Below are 18,275 nucleotides of genomic sequence, written 5' to 3'. Positions count from 1 at the left end.
AGGGCAGGAGAGGAGAAGGCAACGGCACCCCACTCCAGTACTCTTGCCTGGAAAAGCCCATGGACGGAGGAGCCTGGTGGGCTGCTGTCTATGGGGTCGCACAGTCGGACACGACTGAAGCGACTTAGCAGCAGCAGCAGGGCAGGAGAAGTGGTAAAAAGGAGGAGACAATGAACCAGGTGAAAATCTCTACAGGACGGACTTCCCTGGTCGTTCAGTGGCTGGGAGTCTGCCTCCCAAAGCAGGGGACGCAGGTTCAATCCCTGGTCTGGGAAGATTTCACAGCCACAGGGCAGCTAAGCCTGTGTACCATAACTGCAGAGCTGGCACTCTGGTGCCTCTGCTCTGAAATGAGAAGCCCGTGCACCACAGCTAGAGAGTAGCCCACATGCAGCAACAAAGACCGAGGGTAGCCAAAAATAAGTAAATCAATGTTAAAAAAGAAAAACTTCAAAGGACAGTGGGGGTCAGCTTGGGGTCTAGAGGTGACTGCAATAAGGAGGGGGCAACTTTGAAGCATCTAGCATTTTGCAAGAATAGAAGAAATGGTCTGAACACAGCAGTGAGGACCTGGAAGGAGGGGAGCCTTCCTCTCTTATGGTGTTGCTAATCAGTTTGCTGATTCGCAGTGTGTGCCACTGCACCCAGGCTCCACTGTGCCCTGCCCCACATCCTAAGCTCAGCTGCCTCCTTGACGTCATTATGACCCCAGAGAGCAGAAACAACCACAGAGACGTCCTCAGGCTTCCACATGACTGACACCCACACCCCCCGCTCCGCTTGCCCTCCTGCTGCCAAAGGATGGGCCATCCCTGCTCCTCGCTGAGTCTGACCCTCCACTTGCGCCGCCCCCTTGTCCACGTGTGGACTTTACTCCTGCAGGACTTGTCTCTCTTCCGCATTGTCAATTTCTCCCTCTTTGTTACAGTCTTAATACTCAAATGTACCCAATCTCTCTCATGTGGCCTCATTAATCTTCTCCCTTTGCGGTCATTGCCTCCCCACCTCCACTGTCTCCTGGGCCCGCTCCACCACTCTGTCTCCACTACCTATTCCTGGGAACTCCTCCTGCCAAGGTTCCCACCAACCAGTTTAGCAAAGCCACTTAATCTCCGTCCTTCCGGTCTCTGCCTCTTAAGAACAGAAGCTGATGCAACAGCTCACCCCCTTCCAAGACATTCACTTTCTTTGCTTTGCTTGTTTCTGGACCCTACCTCCTCCTGGGTTTCCTCCATCTCCCTGAATGCTCCTTCTCAGGGTCCTTTGCTGGCTCCAGTTCTTCCCTCATGTAACTTCCCCAGGCCTTAATTTTCACCCTCTTCTCTTTAGTTCTAAACCATGCCGAGTCGGGTTAATCTCATGAAGTCCCTTAACTCTAAATGTTATCTGTGTTAATGGCGCCTCCCAAGTTAGTATTTCCTGATCGCCACTTGAATGTATAAACTAACATGTTCAAAACCAAACTCTCAGTTCCATCTCCCCATCCCCACCGCAGCCCCACCGAACCACTTCCTCCCTGTACCTTCTGCATCTCAACAAGCGACACCACAGTCAGTGCTCAAGCACACACCCCGGAGTCAACCTTGAGCCTTTTGGCCCTCACCTTCTCCTGCTCATACACAGTCCATTATCTCGTCCCACTGGTTCTGTCTGCAAAAATGTGTAAAACATCTTCTCTGAGTCTCCACCTCTGACACGTTCCTCTCTCACCTGGACACCTGCAGAGGTTTTCACTCCTATCCTCTACAGTTTATTCTCCACCTGGAGAGATGGATAAAGAGCTGGGAAAGGAGCCCGGGGACACACATGAAGAGGATACAGCAGAACTGATGAGGTCACTGACCTGACCAGAGATGAGCCAGAGCCCACAGGGAGGGAAGGACAGAGGTGCAAAGGAAGAGAATCTGAGTTAAAAACATTTTAAAGACAAGACTGCAGAGGGTGATCATCATTTCTATGCAAAGGTGTGTCTATGAGGATGTGCTGGCCGAGCACAAGTGAGGGCCATAACAACACACGGGCTGGAACATCCCCATGGAAGCCACACCCACCATGGACAAAGGCAGAAGATGAGGAGAGGAAAACCATGAGCCAAGTGTCAGGTTCCTAAGGAGTGTGGACACCAACTAGGAGATCAATCTAGGCCTTCCAGGCCTAAAGCATGCTCCACGTACTGCTGAATCTAACATTTCTTCCACACAGTTGCTCACCTACCTCACCTATTCCCTGGCTTTCTTTGAAGCCCTTATTTGGGTCCCTAATGCCTGGGCCATCAGAAAGCCTCATTAGTTCTGCCTTCTCTCAAGGTGAACACTGACAACAGATTTATCTCCCTAGATAATGGGTATTTTCAATGATACGACTCTCCTGCACAGAAATCTCCAATAGCTCCCCAGAACCAATCTCATCACAGTAGAATCCCTTCCCTTGCCATGCAAGGCCTGAGTCTCCTAAGCAAAGCTCATTTCTACCCCCATCACCTCCTCCTCATGCTTCTGTACTGCAGGAAATGTGACTCCTTTTTTTCAAGCACTGCTGGTACTTTTCACTTCGCTTCTATGGCTCCAGCTGCTTCCTCTTTCTGGACTATATCCTCTTCCCCTCGCTCGGCTGGATTCATAGTGTACAGTACAGTTAAGAACACACTTTCGAACTCAGATTCAGATTCCTGTCTTGGAATTCATATCATATCAAGTACTAATTCTGTGATGTGGAGCAAGTTAGTTAACCTGTCTGAGCCTAGGTTTCCTCATCTGTAACTGGGAGCTGAATAAAGTTGCCCCAGAGAAAGAGAGAAAAATCAGTGTAAGGCAACAAGCACAGTAGCTGCCATGGGGAGGGCCCTCAAAGAGGCAGTTACTATGTTTCATACCCTTTCTCTATTAATCCTTCCCAGATACCCCTTGAGAGCAATCTGTCTGTCTGTTGAGCCCTATATAAACCACAGTGTCTCTTCAAAGCATCTCTGCACTCTACACCTTTATATCTGCATCAACACCTTCTCTGCTGCTTAAAGGCAGGGATTTAGCAAGTCTTGCCCACATCTCTGTGTCCTCCAGCACAGTTCATGTAGGACTCTGGAAAGTTTACTGAATCAAATTACCTTTAATTCCCCAGCAGACAAATACAATCTCAGCAGTGGTGATTTTTCTAGCTGTCCACAAGACTATACTGGGAAGGAAGAATGGGCAGGACCTGGGGCAAAGCAGTATTACCGTCACCCTAGTATCCAAAACACATCCCTTACCCCAAACCTGATAGCTACCTCATATCAGGGCTTCCCTGAGAGCTCAGTTGGTAAAGAATCTGCCTGCAATGCAGGAGACCTGGGTTTGATCCCTGGGTTGGGGAGATCCCCTGGAGAAGGGAAAGGCAACCCACTCCAGTATTCTGGCCTAGAGAATTCTGTGGACTGTATAGTCCATGGGGTCATAAAGAGTCAGACACGACTGAGCGATTTTCACTTTCACCTTCACCAAAAACCTATTGCTTTAAACAATACAGGAAACAGCCGGTTGGTTTGAGAACCTTCTAGAATAGAAATATTTTTAGCTCTAGGTCTACTAACATGAGTTTAGGGACTCACTTGAATGAACAGGAAATATTTACTGATGTTAAAAATATTGAATAGAAAGTCTGTCCCCTTACGGTCAGCTTGCAGAAGAACAACATGATGCAGAGTCAAGGCCATCCTTTGGGAGTCAATGGTGCTCAGGATCTTGGCAGCTGCAGTCCCCAGCAAAGGTTTCCCATTGTACAGGGTGTAGTAAGTCAGCTCCGCAGGGTCCTTGGGTCCCGGTACCCGCTGCATCTTTACCATCTTTCAGAAAAAGATAGGCCTTGTTTACAGAGCATCGTGCATTAACTCTGCAATTACTCACACGATCAGCAGGCTCGCTCCCGACTGTGCAGCCTTCTGCAGCTGAGTGGACCCATAACATATATTTTAGGCATCAACCTTCGCATACCTCCCTAACGCCGATGTCTCAGGAAACCCTACTATCGCTGGAAGAGGAAGGCAGGGAGGAGAAAACAGTCTTGAAAATACAAACATCTGGGAAGAACAGTTTGAGATGGAAAAGAAATGCTGAAATGGTCAAGTCTTCCAGCCTCCAGAGAACTCTGGCCTCATTTGAAAATAGGCCTCCACGTGAATTCAGGGCATGTTAGGTTATGCTCAGACAAGATTTCTAACTTCAAATTCCTGCAATTGCCAGAGAGGGGGGAAAAATGAACTTCTATGTCTACAATTCAAAAGGTCTCTGATAAAAGCAGGGTTTGGAGACTCAAAGTTCTTTTTCTAAAATAACCTTTGTTGCTTTTTCTCACTGCACTACAGAGAATTTGAAAATACAGAAAAGCATCGAGAAATGAAATAAAATAAAACAACCTGTAACCCCTCCTCCACAAGCTAATTACTATCATCATTTTAGAGTATTTGCTACTATGTTTTTCCACTCAAGTCTCTTATTTATCATTTTACTAAATTATTTATCATGCTTTCTGTATAATATTATATATTGCCATTTTTACTTGCATCCATAGCGGCTTAATTATAATAAAAGCATAAACGTTAGTTCCTACATGGCATTCCAAGGCATGCCTCATAAACTTACTTACCCAATTCTTTATTGTTAAACACCTAGATTGTTACTCATTTTTCAGTATTGTAACTAACAATTGATAATCACACATAAAACATAAATTTTAATACCTACATAATATTCTACTGTGTGCATGTCTCATAAACTTACCTTCATTTGTGGACATTTAGGTTGTTATCAAGTTTTTACTAGTATAATTCACCATTGATAAATATGGCATCATATAGTATTTCCCAAAGTGTATCTTACAGATTATGAGTTTCACAGGATATCAAAAGATGTAACAAAAATGTTTATAGCAGCATTGTTCATAATAGCAAAAAAAAACAAAAACAAAAATTCAGAAGTCACTAACAGTAGGATGGATAAATGAATTATAGTACTGGTGCACAATTAAATATTACAGAGTAGTAGAACTATGGCTCTTTGATCCAATATGGGTGAATACAAAACCTGATATGGAGCAAAAAAGACAAATTACAGAACATAAAGTTCAAAAACAAACAAAACCAAATGATGCACTGCTTAAGGATACACACATGAGAATGGCAAAATCTGTACAGAAAATGCAGGCACGGTTTAATACAAAATCCAGAAGCACACATAACTCTGGTAGAAAGGAAGCAAGTAGGTGTAATCAGAAAAGACAGAGAAAGCTTCTGGGGGAAGGCAACAGTAATGCTCTTACTCTTTGGGTTGTGGGTTCTTTTTTCATTAGTGTTCTTTAAACTCTGCATATTTTTATGCTCCTGAGTATGTATGCTATAAATAACAATTAAAAATAAATATTACTACAACCCAATAAAAATGGCTTATAAAATAATCTGACATTTCACAAAGAAAGATCTGAGAAGCCAATAAGCATGTTTTTTTAGATGCTCAATGAGGAAATTTAACTAAAACCCATGAGGCATCGCTATCAACCACCAGAATGACTGAAATAGGCAGGGCTGGCCGCCCTGTGTTGAACAGGAGGTGGGGAAACGCCACATCCGGTCGGTGGGAGCATCAAACAGTACACTTTGGGGAAAGGTCTGGAGGTTTCTCACAGAATCTGTATATACCAACCCTGCGAACCACGCCTACATACCCAAGATAAATGAAAGCACATGTCCAAAGAAAGACTTGCAGAAGAAGGTTCACAGAAGCTTTGCTTATTGCAGCTAAAAACTGGGAAAAGCCCAGGTGTCCATCAATAGAAGCATGGATAAACAATGCTTGGATAAACAACCTGCAGTATATTTCATACAATAAAAAGGAACAAACTACTGAATAAAAGAACAACATGGATGAATCTCAAAAACGCCCCAGAGTAAAAAACTATACAAAAGAGAATATACTGTAGGATTTCATTTATATGAGGTTTTAGAACAGTCTGAACTGATCCATGATATGGAAATGATATATGTTATCCAATATAAAATGGTAACGTCATACACTGGTAATGGCAGAACCTAGATGTTGAGTATATATGTGTTTACATCATAATTTTTGGAACTTTTCTGTGAGTTTACAAATGCTCATAATAAAATGTCAGGGAAATGTAGCCATTATTATAAACAAAGGTCTTAATGGTACTTAGATTTAGAAACCAGTATATTGCAGAAAGGCAAGGAAATTACTTTCAGGTCTTTTTAGAGTCTTTGTATGTTAACATACCTTTGGAATCTTCAAGAATGCTCTAGAGGATGCAGCCTTGCCCAAACTGACCTGGTCAGATGGGCACCTTATAAAACCATTTTCTGGACACTCTGAGAAACAGTGCTCTCAACTCTTCATCTCTGTGTTCACCTTTATCTTCTCGAAAGGAACTTCTAGGGGTAAGGTTGTGACCATCTACAAGGTTCTTGTCTCAATCACTCACATGTTCTCCCATTTACTGAGTTTGAGGGTGCCCATTTCACTGCATCCTCATCAACACTGGATAGTACCAAGTCACTCACTTTTAGTAGGCGAAAATGGCATCTTGTGGTAGTTAAAACTTGCATTACTTTGATGACAAATAGAGTTACACAATTAAAAATGCTTACTGGTCCTATGTATATCTTCTTTGGACTCACTTTTTCAAACATATCCACTAGAGAAATATCTTTAGATTCTAGACATTTAAATTTCCATATTCATGAAGGTGGCTCATCTTTAAAAATGATCTGAGCCCAGATGAAAGGCTTCTCTGCATGAAGGATGATGTAAGCTCTACAGAGTGAATTTTATTTGGGAAATTGGGGGTGTTATTTCTGTCCCCAGTGGGAGAGGAGGTAGGGAGAGCATTAGTATAACCAGGTATGAGATGAATGAACATTCAAGCAACTAATAACTATACTCAATTTCAATTTAACAGCAAATTCTTCCTAGCAAATTCCTCCAAGGATAATGTTGGAAGGTGATCTACACCCTTGGTAAATTGGAGATTTGCAGAAATAAATCCCTAGTTACTTCACTCAGGTTTTCCAGGTAACAAAAGGGGCCACACATACTAAGTACTCAGGAAAAAAGAGGAGAAAACACCTCGCTGGGCTCTTTTAGGCACTTAGAATGTGCTACGTTTCTTAGGTTAACAAATAACCAGGAGTGTAGGGTGATTCTTTCTCCCACTTCAGTTGAGGCAAACTCCATTTCAACTGTCTGAATCCCAGCGACTTCCTTTCTGCTACTTGGAGAAATGTGAATTATAGGGCTCACATGGACCCCCCCAGAAAGGGAATCACAAACCTGGCACATGAAATTAACGACCTCTTTACCTTATCACGAGGCTGTCTCAGACCACAAAGGCTTTTAGAACCAAAGCAACATTCAAGAGGACAAGAGGCCAAATACACCAACTGTGAATGGGGGACCTGGAGTCTCCCTAACGGGTGGGATGTTGACTGATGTAGGAAACTGTGTTCCAAAAGATGAGTTGCTTGTACTTCCAAGATTGCCTGGGAACATGATCTGCAGACAGACTATGGTGATGTCTGTAATTTCCTTTAAAGCGTTCTCTTAGTGCGATACCATGCATGTGTGTTTGGGTTAAGTTATACCTTAGATGTGGTCAGTCACCAATCAGCAGTTCACACCCCAGGGGCAGTTGGCTAGATGCCATAGAAGAAGCCCACTTTCTAGAGGCGACTGCCAGAAGGGCTTCTATGACTTGATACCTTGCTCCACAGAGCTTTAATTAGCATAACAAACATTAGAAACGGATTCTCATTGGGTAGAAGTAGTGGTACTCAAGATATGTTGATTGGTTAGAATATGCTAGAGACATTCCCACTCTTGCTTGAACTGGACAAAGAATCTAGAGAGGCTCAGAGCCTCTACCCTCAGGATGGTATCTCTGTTGGGTTCCCACTGAAGTAGACTCTGAGAAGAGCTGAATGCTTGTCATTTATTGGAGAGGTGCAGAGAACTGATGGGGTGGTGGGGGAGCACAAAGGAGCTGACAAGGGATGCATTAGGAAGCGAGTCACCACGGTGGAAAACCAAAGCTTAATTCTGCGGGAAAGCTCTGCTGATGATCCTAAAGCACACTTTTTAGGATTCTCCCAGCCAAGAAACCAGAGAGCTGTGGTATTTATACCCCCACCGCTGGTGAATTCCCAAGTACTTCCAGCCAGCCATGACTGGGCAAAGTGGGTTCTGGCATCTTAAGAGCCAGTCCTTGAATAAAATGATGTTGGAAGTCTATCAGCCTTCATAGAAATGGTAAGCAAGTGTGGGCAGGGCCCCAGCAGTGTCTGCTATAGCGTATTCCCCTAAATCCCAGTGTGGTCAAGTGTCCCTTATAAATGGAGAGGGTTCTGTTTGTTGAAACAGACTCAACAACAGAACCCACTCACCAATAGAACCCCACTTTTGGAAGGCTGATGGGTGTTTCTGCTGATCACAGCCATGATGCTGAGAGGCCTGAAAGCTGGGACCTCATCCAGCCTCCAGAGCAGGTTGCGGGGGAGTTGACACTTACTAATAACGCTTTGTTGGATACATATGCACGTGTGGGCAGCATGTCTTCTGAGACCTGCTTCCCCCTGCAGTCCAGAGTGAGACAGTCAGAAGAGCAGCTCTCATCCTCCTTCATGATGTCGATGATTATGACCACCGACCCCGCAAAACTAAGAGCAGTGTGGATTAACCGGCCTCATCAGCTTGTGGGATGCACGCACCTCGGCTCGCAGCACAGTCTACTTCAGCTCAGGAAGCACGTTTCCATACCTTTCTTATAGACTCTGGCGGCTTTGCACGCACCCACCTGCACGGTGTAGCTTCCCAGAGTGGTGGCCCGTTTAAACCGCCGGCCTTGTTGCTGGGACATCATGAACAGCTGGGCCAGGCGCTGCTCCATGACCCGGGCAAAGCTCTGGTTGTGCAGGCCCACCAGGGAATTGTCCACGCCCTGCAGCACTGCAGACACAGAAGACAGAGCCGCTGTCAGGGGAGAGGCTCCCTGCTGACTCGGAAACCACAGCCACCAGGGCCGGGCCTGCATCGGCCGTAAGGGTCGTGGGCCTCACCCCATGTTGGGGTCTGGCCATCCTTCCCTCTCGACAGCCCCAGGGGTTAGGAATCACTCCCCACCTGTTTGAGATGCTGAAGAGGTTACGTGACTTGTCAAAGTTCACATAGCGAGTAATCAGCAAAGCCAGGGCTCAAGCCGGAACCCCTGAAACCCTGTCCTTCACAAGCTGGGACAGGTGTAATGACCTAAACTTGTTGTACTAGGCCCCAACCTTATTTAAGATAGTATGTTCAGTCAGAGTCCGTATGGGAACACAGCATTGCTGCAGGGACAACTGACTGGATTTCTTGGTGGTTCCTACTCGAAGCCCTGGCTCAGCGCTACCTGGATTCTACATTTCTTTCCAACAGCTTTGCTGAAGGATCTAAGCTCCATCCTGCTACTCAGCCCCTTCCACGTGGGCAAACCACCCTGCTCAGTGTTGTCATCCCCTCCCTCGTCAGTGGGGTCCTTTCAGGGCTCACCTTTAAAGCTGCCCAGGGCCCCAGGGGTCTCTCCTGGGGAGACCCTCCTGACTTGAGAGCAGGATCATGTGATAGAAGGAGTGGGCTCTCTCAGCGCTGGCACTTGCCAGCTGAGGGACTTTGGGCAAACCACCGGCCCTCTCAGAGTCCAAGTCCTTCTCTGTAAAATGGAATAAGAAAGGCTGCTGCTGCTACTGCTGCTGCTGCTAAGTCACTTCAGTCGTGTCCAACTCTTCACGACCCCATGGACTGCAGCCTACCAGGCTCCTCTGTCCCTGGGATTTTCCAGGCAAGAGTACTGGAGTGGGGTGTCATTGCCTTCTCCATAAGAAAGGCTGCTGCTGCTTCTGCTGCTAAGTCACTTCAGTCGTGTCTGACTCTGTGCGACCCCAGAGACGGCAGCCCCCCAGGCTCCCCTGTCCCTGGGATTCTCCAGGCAAGAACACTGGAGTGGGGTGCCATTTCTTTCTCCAATGAGTGAAAGTGAAAAGTGAAAGTGAAGTCGCTCAGTCGTGTCCGACTCTTTGCGACCCCATGGACTGCAGCCTACCAGGCTCCTCCATCCATGGGATTGTCCAGGCAAGAGTACTGGAGTGGGGTGCCATTGCCTTCTCCATAAGAAAGGCTACATCACAGCAAATATGTTTCTAGTGGGCTTCAAGGTTGAGATGAGATGTATATAGCAGTGTAGCCCAGAGCCTCCTGTGTGGAAGGTAAATGAAACCCTCTCTTTCTACCCTTCCTTCACTTCTGGACTTTATCCACACCCAGAGTATCTGTAATCAATAAGTAAAGCACTGATATGGAATTCCAGGCTATGGCTGGTGCCTGGAGGAGGATTTTAATGAACGCCAGGACCATCCTAGAACTACTGCAGTCACTTACTATGGGGGCGACTGCCTTTACGCTGTCTACCCCCCAAGCCAGCCCTTCTTCCAAGTCCCTTGGGAAGAAGTATACTTCCCCCCAAACACCCAAACACTCCCTCCAAACACAGTCATCCCTGAAAACAAAAATGCTAAAAGCAATTCTCATCTTCTTAGACCAAAACTTACATGGGCTGGGGATGTAATACAAGATTTTTCATTTAGCAGAGTTTGTTCTATTACAGTCCAGCCAAGGACCATTAACATCACCCCATCTACTGGGATCTGAAAAGAGCCTGGATATAAAGGCCGTTTTGTTACTATGATGGCACTCTAACAGGGCCAGAACAAGGCCCGGGTGACGATGAGATACAGAGGGCGACCTCGAAACTGATCATGAGAAAAGTGACACCCACAGCTGAGTTTCAGAAGTTATTTCTTTGAAACCACAAATCCTAAAAAAATCCCTGTGGAGGACATAAAGTAGCTTTCCTTCCAGGGCCCTCGTGAGGGACTCCCAGCTCAGCAGAATTACTGCAAATAAGCTCCTGCGAACATTCCTGTGCCTCCCACAGTGGCGGGTCCCAGAGAGGCCCCTCCAAGCCCTCCTCGCACTGCTGTCAGGCTGAGGAAGGGCTGACCCCCCTCCTGACCCCAGGAGGAGAGCCCGTGTTCTTTCAAGTTCAAAGATACCCCTCCCATAAAACGACAGCGCCAACTGCTGCAGGATTACTTCTATGCTGGCCTCTCCTGACCAGTGGACAAGGGTGAGAGAGGGAATCAGGACGGTTGAGGGGTGTCATCATGAGTTACTTTAGAGAAATCCCAGTGATGAAACAAGAAGGGCAGACATCAAAGAAGAGAAGAGTCAAAGCCTCCAAGTGATGAGACGTTTCGGAAGTAGACAGTGGTGATGGCTGCACAACTCTGTGAACGTACTTAATGCTGCTGTGTTGTATACTTAGAAAAATGGTACCAATGAACTTAGTCCCAGGGCAGGAATAGAGACACAGGTGTAGAGAACAGACTCATAGACACTTGGGGGTGAGAAGGGGGTGGGACAAATTGGGAGAGTAGCATTGATATATACACACTGCTGCTGCTGCTGCTGCTGCTAAATCGCTTCAGTTGTGTCCGACTCTGTGTGACCCCATAGACGGCAGCCCACCAGGCTCTGCCGTCCCTGGGATTCTCCAGGCAAGAACACTAGAGTGGGTTGCCATTTCCTTCTCCAATGCATGAAAGTGAAAAGTGAAAGTGAAGTCACTCAGTCGTGTCTGACTCTTAGCAACCCCATGGACTGCAGCCTACCAGGCTCCTCCATCCATGGGATTTTCCAGTTAAGAGTACTGGAGTGGGCTGCCATTGCCTTGTCCCATATATACACTACCATGTATAAAATAGTTTGCTAGTGGAAGCTGCTGCATAGCACAGGGAGCTCAGCTCAGTGCTCTGTAATGACCTGAAGCGGAGGGATCAGGGGGTGGTGGGGGGAAGAGAGGTCCAAGAGGGTGGGGACATATGTATACATATAAATGATCCACTTTGATGTACAACAGAAACTAACACATTGTAAAACAATTATACTCCAATAGAAAATAATAATAATTTTTAAAAAGGTTAAAACGATAAATCACATGTTATGTGTATTTTACCACAATTTTAAAAAATTGAGAGAAAAAAAAATGCCTCCAGGGAAGTGCAGGAAGTTATGGGAACCTGCCACAGAGTTCCACGGAATCAACAGCTGGGCAGCTCCCACATGCCTTATGGCTCTGTCTGCAAAGAGGATGTGTCCTTCCTAGGATGAGCTGGACAAGAGCTGGGGGCTGGAGCCGGGGGCCTCGGTTTGAATCCTTATGACCCTTACTGAGAGTTCTTGGGCAGTTTCCATCTGAAAACATGGTTATCATAAGCTACTCCTGACCGTATCATGAAGAACAGAATACTTTATAAAAGAAAACTGCTTCTAGCATAGTGCCATAAAACTCTTGAGAGGATGCCCACAAGCAGTAGCTGTTGTTGCTCAAATGCACCTCCTGCTTCTCTGGACACGTCCTCAGCAGAGGAAGGAATCACCTGGAAAACACAGAGCTGTGTTCCAGGACTACAGCTCCTCTCCTTTCTCCTGAGAATCCCAGTGGCCTCAGGCTCCCAGCCTGGGGAATGGGTTGAACAAAGCTATCTTCATCTCTCCATTCCCAATCTCCTACCCCTTCTGGAAATGATGGTAAAAGTTGGTGGTGACCGCCCGCAGGTCTAGAAAGTGGTCATGGACCAAAGGGAAGGCAGGAGGGTTCTCCTGAAACCTGAAACTGTTCCCGCCTCTCCCTGCCCCTCAAGCAGAAATCAGCTGGTCCAATCAGCCCCGAACACAGTGTTGGGATGGGCTGAGCGAAGGGTCACTGTGTATGCTGATTACCAATGGCAGCACCCGTGATAACAAGTAAGGGATGTCCAGGTGAGTGGGCAGGGGGTCAAGTTGCAAGAGAATCCGAAAACAAGCCCATGTATGGAGCCTTTTATTAAGCACATGTCACTCAAACAGAGGCAGGGCAGGCCAGAGGTACACGAGGAAAGGACAAAACAAGAGGCTGCCAAGGATAGGGTGTCTTACCATCGAATGTCAATATTAAAGTTAGAGAAGGGGGGAAGTATCTGCAAGTTTAAAAAAAAAAGCATTCCCTGGGCAGGAAACATGATTGTATAAGTGTTACATAACCTGCCGGCTTCAAAAATGTGTTGCTGGGTTAGCACTGCCTCTCTTGGGCACAAGCTCTGGTGGGTCGCTGCTGTTTTCCTTTGTAAACACATTTCTTTCGTCGGCTTTCTTCGCAGGTAAAATAATCTCTGCAAATCCACAGCTTTGCAGGGCAGAAAGAAACGCAATTTTCTGCAGTTTAGGAGAGGTCTTGAGCAGGCTTCACAGAGCTCCTAGTTAGTATTCCAGCCAGCACCCACCTACTGCTTGTTTGGGACAGCAAGGGAGGGAGGAGACAGGGAAGGGAAGAGGGAGGTTGGGAAGGCCTGCTTGTCCAGGCTCATCTTCCAGGACTTGCAAAATCTTGCTCCCTCTTTGTTATGGGCTGAATTGTTTCCCCCACACCTCATCTGATGATGTTTTATCCCCCAGGACCTCAGAATGTGACTGTTTGGAGATAGGGCCTTTAAAGAGGCAATTAAGATACAAGGAGGTCATTACAGTGGGGCCTAGTCCTAAATGACCGGTGTCCTCGTAAGAAGAGGAAATTAAGACACAGACCTACACAGAGGGAAGGCGGTTGTTTTACAAGCCAGGGAGAGAGAACCTCAGAAGCAAACAACCCTGTTGACACCTTGATATTCGACCTCCAGCCTCTTGAATTATGAGAAAATAAATTCCTGTGGTTGAAGCCCCACCCTCACCCCCCAGCCTAGGGGAGCAGCTCTAGCAGACCAACACTTTTCTGTCCCTCCCCTTGAAACCGAGGAGGACCCTTTGGGGCTCCTGGGCATGGGAGCCTTTCTGTCCCCATTTCTTGTAGGCAAGACTCCAGCTGCTGTAACCGTCCCCAAGTTCCAAAGGGCAGATCCAGATCTGTGGCTAATGAAGGTAAGAGCTGCCACAAAACCACCTGCGGCAAGATTAAAGGGCCCAGAGAAGTGCGTCAAGGGTAGGAGATCGACCACCTGAGACCCCGTGCATGTTAAGTCGCTTCCGTCACGTCCAACTCCTTGCAACGCTATGGACGGTAGCCCACCAGGTTCCTCTGTCCATGGATTCCCCAGGCAAGAATACTGGAGGGGGTTTCCATGCCCTCCTCCAGGGGATCTTCTCAATCCATGGATCGAACCCACATCTCTTACATCTATCTGCATTGGCAGGCAGGTTCTTTACCACCAGCACCACATGGAGACCCTGCTGCTGCTGCTAAGTCACTTCAGTCGTGGCCGACTCTGTGCGACCCCACAGACGGCAGCCCACCAGGCTCCCCCGTCCCTGGGATTCTCCAGGCAAGAACACTGGAGTGGGTTGCCATTTCCTTCTCCACTGGAGACCCTACACACACCCTAATCTTTAACCCTACCTTGAACTATTGCTATAAAACCCCTCATCAAATCCTCCCAGGTTGGGACATGTAGTTTTTTGAGGCAGGAGCTTGCAGTATCCCCTGTTGCCTAGCAAAGCAATGAAGCTATCCATTTCTACTTCACCCTAAACTGCCCCTGAGATTCAATTCGGCACCAGTGAACAGAGAAACTGGGCTTTGGGCACCACCCTTAATGATCCAGCTAGTCACTCTGCCTCCTACAAGCTTCTGTTCTCTCTCTCTGCTTCTAATCCTTGCTTCTCTAATTTTCAGAGCTACTGTCTGGCTTTTGAAAAACACAAACAAGAACTTTTTTTTTTGCTATTTCATAAGTCTCAGCTGGAAAATGTCAAGGAAAATGCCACCCAAACACCCTTCTACTTCCGTCCGCCTTCACTGTCAGGACACGCTGGGCTTCACCAGGATCAGTGTGGGTGCGCCCAGGGAGAGAGAAAAGTACATGCCTGGCATTCCTCTGACTTCCACTGGGTTTTGTAGGGCAGTGCAGAAAGGCCTACGATCTTTAAATGAATAGACAACCGTTTGCATAGACATGTCCCAGCCCTCCACAGCTTAATGCTGTTTGCTCTGATGGATGCATGTTTTGCAAGAAGAAGGCTCCAGACTGGGACTTTCAAGGTAGCTGTTTTGAACTGATTATTTAACACTCATCTTCAGTGTGATGTCTTTTTTTTTTTTTTAATTGAAGGATAATTACAACATTGTGTTGGTTTCTGCCTCAACATGGATCAGCCAAAGGTATACACATGTCCCCTCCCTCTTCAGCCTCCCTCCCACCTCCCACCCCATCTTACTCCTCCAGGTTGTCACAGAGCCCAGGTTCTTATCTCAGTTTCCTCCACTTCTGGTCCTATGGCAGGAACTCCTTGGCTTATAAGGCAGAATCCAAGAAAAGATGCCAATTCTATCACTGAAAGGCAGGCAAGCTTTTAAAAATAAACCAACCTGATAGGGTGAAAGGAGCAATGAAAGAAGAGATTACCTGTAATTACCCAATAGTCTCGCGTTGTTTCTGATATGTCAAGGTTGGGGTATTCCAGCGCTAAAACAAACAAGAAACAAACCAAATTACTTTCACAGGTTTTATATATAGATATTGTTCAGGAAATAGACATAACTGACAAAATACCAAGCAGCTAAATCCTGCTCTATCATTCTTGAGAACTCTAGGACATACAACCTGAAACTTGCTTTTCAGAAAACTAAAATACTCAGTAAAGGGCTAACTTTCAGAAGAAGGGTTTTCTAAGGCTTTTGGATGTCTGCTTTCAGCTTTTCCATTGACACTTTCTTAAGGCAAAACAATTTCACTGTCAAGACCTACAATGAGAGAGAACCTGTCAACTATAGCCTTCTTTTTTAAAAAATTATCTATCATAACATATTTTTAGGAATAATTATTTCTTGAATGGATCTTTCCGAAGTCAAAGACTAAGTTTAGTAGCTAAATGCTTGCAAGCAATGGTCCCATTTCTTTACAGTGTGGTGACCATCAGAGTTAATATATGTTAAGGGTTTAGCACATTATTTGGCACATAATAAGTAGGACTGATGCTAAAGCTGAAACTCCAATACTTTGGCCACCTCATGCGACAAGTTGACTCACTGGAAAAGACTCTGATGCTGGGAAGGATTGGGGGCGGGAGGAGAAGGGGACGACAGAGAATGAGATGGCTGGATGGCATCACCGACTTGATGGACATGAGTTTGAGTGAACTCCGGGAGTTGGTGATGGACAGTGAGGCCTGGCGTGCTGTGATTCATGGGGTCTCAAAGAGTCGGACACGACTGAGCAACTGAACTGAACTAAACTGAAGTACTCAGTAAATCACAGTTGTGTTATTATTATTATTCTTAGACTATCAAGATGATAAAAGAAAATAAATCCTTCACATGCTGCCAGGTGACATAATGCCGTCTTTTATGACATTATCTTTTCCATAAAATCCAGAGTCATCTTTTCTGAGTACATGGAAATTCACAAAAGCTTGCCACTAAACTAACATTTTTTTATAAAGTCTGAGTGGCTACTTTGTGCTAATAAGTATATTCACACACATTATCTCACTTATTTACAATATAAAAAGGAACCATAGAGGGAAATGAAAACAACTTTGCTGCTGCTGCTGCTAAGTCACTTCAGTCGTGTCCGACTCTGTGTGACCCCATAGACGGAAGCCCACCAGGGTCCCCCATATCCCTGAGATTCTCCAGGCAAGAACACTGCAGTGGGTTGCCATTTCCTTCTCCAATATGTGAAAGTGAAAAGTGAAAGTGAAGTCGCTCAGTCGTGTCCGACCCTTAGCGACCCCACAGACTGCAGCCCACCAGGCTCCTCCATCCATGGGATTTTCCAGGCAAGAGTACTGGAGTGCTAATAGATGTTTAAAAAAAACACTTACCCAGTGACCTTGAGTATGTATCAACAATTAAATTTAAGAGCACGATCTTTACTTTCTTTGGCTACTGAGTAAGTGTTTGGGTACAAAATGTAGGCTGCATCTTCGAAGTCTATGCCTGCTGCATAGTAATGAGGATTATGCAACTGAAGCATTAGAGTAAGAGGAGGCCACAAGCCTATGGGGACTTCATCAAGTGAAGTCAGGATGCTGACTGCACATGAGCTGCGTTATAATATCTATAGCCCAGGCAAGGACTGAAGGCCTGGGAATCTTTGTTGATGGCAGAAGTGGGGGAAACCCTAGCAACCAAGATTGTCATGAGGACAGATGCTCTACCAGGCAGTGTTATAAGCTAAGAAGACAGACTGCTTGGTTCAAGCCCCAGGTTCCATGTCTCACCAGCTATGTCAGAGTAGGCACGTTGGAGTTAAACCTCTTGGAGTTTCAATTTTCCTATCTGCAAAATGCGGCTAATTTTGCAGCTACCATAGAGGGTAGCTGTGAGGATTAAATGAGATACAAGACAAATGAAGGGTAAAAGAGCCTAGCCAGGGCTTTTTACAATGTGCAGTGAAGTTTTCATCAATTCAACCCCTTTCAGTCACACATTACAGTTGTGATTTTATGACAAAAGAGTTAGCATATGGCACCATGGAGGCTAAGCTCCCGGAGGAGATAGTAGAGTCCTACAGGGATTCAAACATAACTCGAATATACTCACGTTCAGCAATGGTAAGCGGCGGGTAGGTGAGGTAGAACCCCACCAGCTCAGCGGAGAGCTGGCGGAGGAGGCTGCTGGCCACGGTGCCGTTGAGGAAGGAGCTTCGGTTGGCCACCACGTACACCAAGGTGACCGTCTGGGAGGCATTGGACGTGCTCACCATCTGAATGGACACAGGAGGAAAGGGGAGGGAGACGTGCCAAATAAGATGAGGGTCTGTTTCATGGAGGCCGTGGGAGGAGAAGTTTAAGGAGAGGTTAGGAATGAAAGGGAGGTGGGAAGAGAGCAAGGAAGAGATAAAAATAACAACAGTTGTCACTTATGGATGGCTCACAACATGCCAGGCATCTCGTACCAGGCATCATTCCAAGGGCACATGATTTCATTTAATCCTTACCACAACCCTAGAAGGTATATCCTGTCATGGAGGTATATCCTTTTACAGAGGAGGAAACTGAAGCCCAGAATGATCAAGGGACTTGCCCAAGGTCACACAGCTAATAAGTGATGGAGCCAGGACCCAAACCTGGGCAGCCTGACTTCAGGTTTTAACCACTGGTGTGTGTATCTTTTCCAGGGGCTAAATGGTCGCAGGCTATTTTTATGGTTCTGAAGACACAGTATAGAGC

The 18,275-nt window shown here is 46.2% G+C and overlaps 1 protein-coding gene across 2 annotated transcripts in view; it reads right to left on the bottom strand.

Annotated features, from left to right (window-relative positions):
* The window catches only part of KIAA1549L (KIAA1549 like), a 315,219-nt gene that overhangs the window by 96,386 nt on the left and 200,558 nt on the right, over positions 1–18,275 (bottom strand). For both annotated transcript variants that reach the window (XM_088843233.1, XM_088843234.1), the window contains exons 7-10: positions 17,647–17,809; positions 15,506–15,565; positions 8,836–8,987; positions 3,649–3,820 (exon numbers count right to left, since the gene is read on the bottom strand). In XM_088843233.1, coding sequence (XP_088699359.1) covers positions 3,649–3,820; positions 8,836–8,987; positions 15,506–15,565; positions 17,647–17,809 — 547 coding nt within the window. The remainder of the gene's footprint in view (positions 1–3,648; positions 3,821–8,835; positions 8,988–15,505; positions 15,566–17,646; positions 17,810–18,275) is intronic.

The sequence above is a fragment of the Moschus berezovskii genome, chromosome 14 (assembly GCF_049115385.1).
Source record: "Moschus berezovskii isolate FMDL1 chromosome 14, NW_MosBer_1.0, whole genome shotgun sequence".
Lineage (NCBI taxonomy): Eukaryota > Metazoa > Chordata > Mammalia > Artiodactyla > Moschidae > Moschus > Moschus berezovskii.
This window is presented reverse-complemented; position numbering and strand designations above follow the sequence as displayed.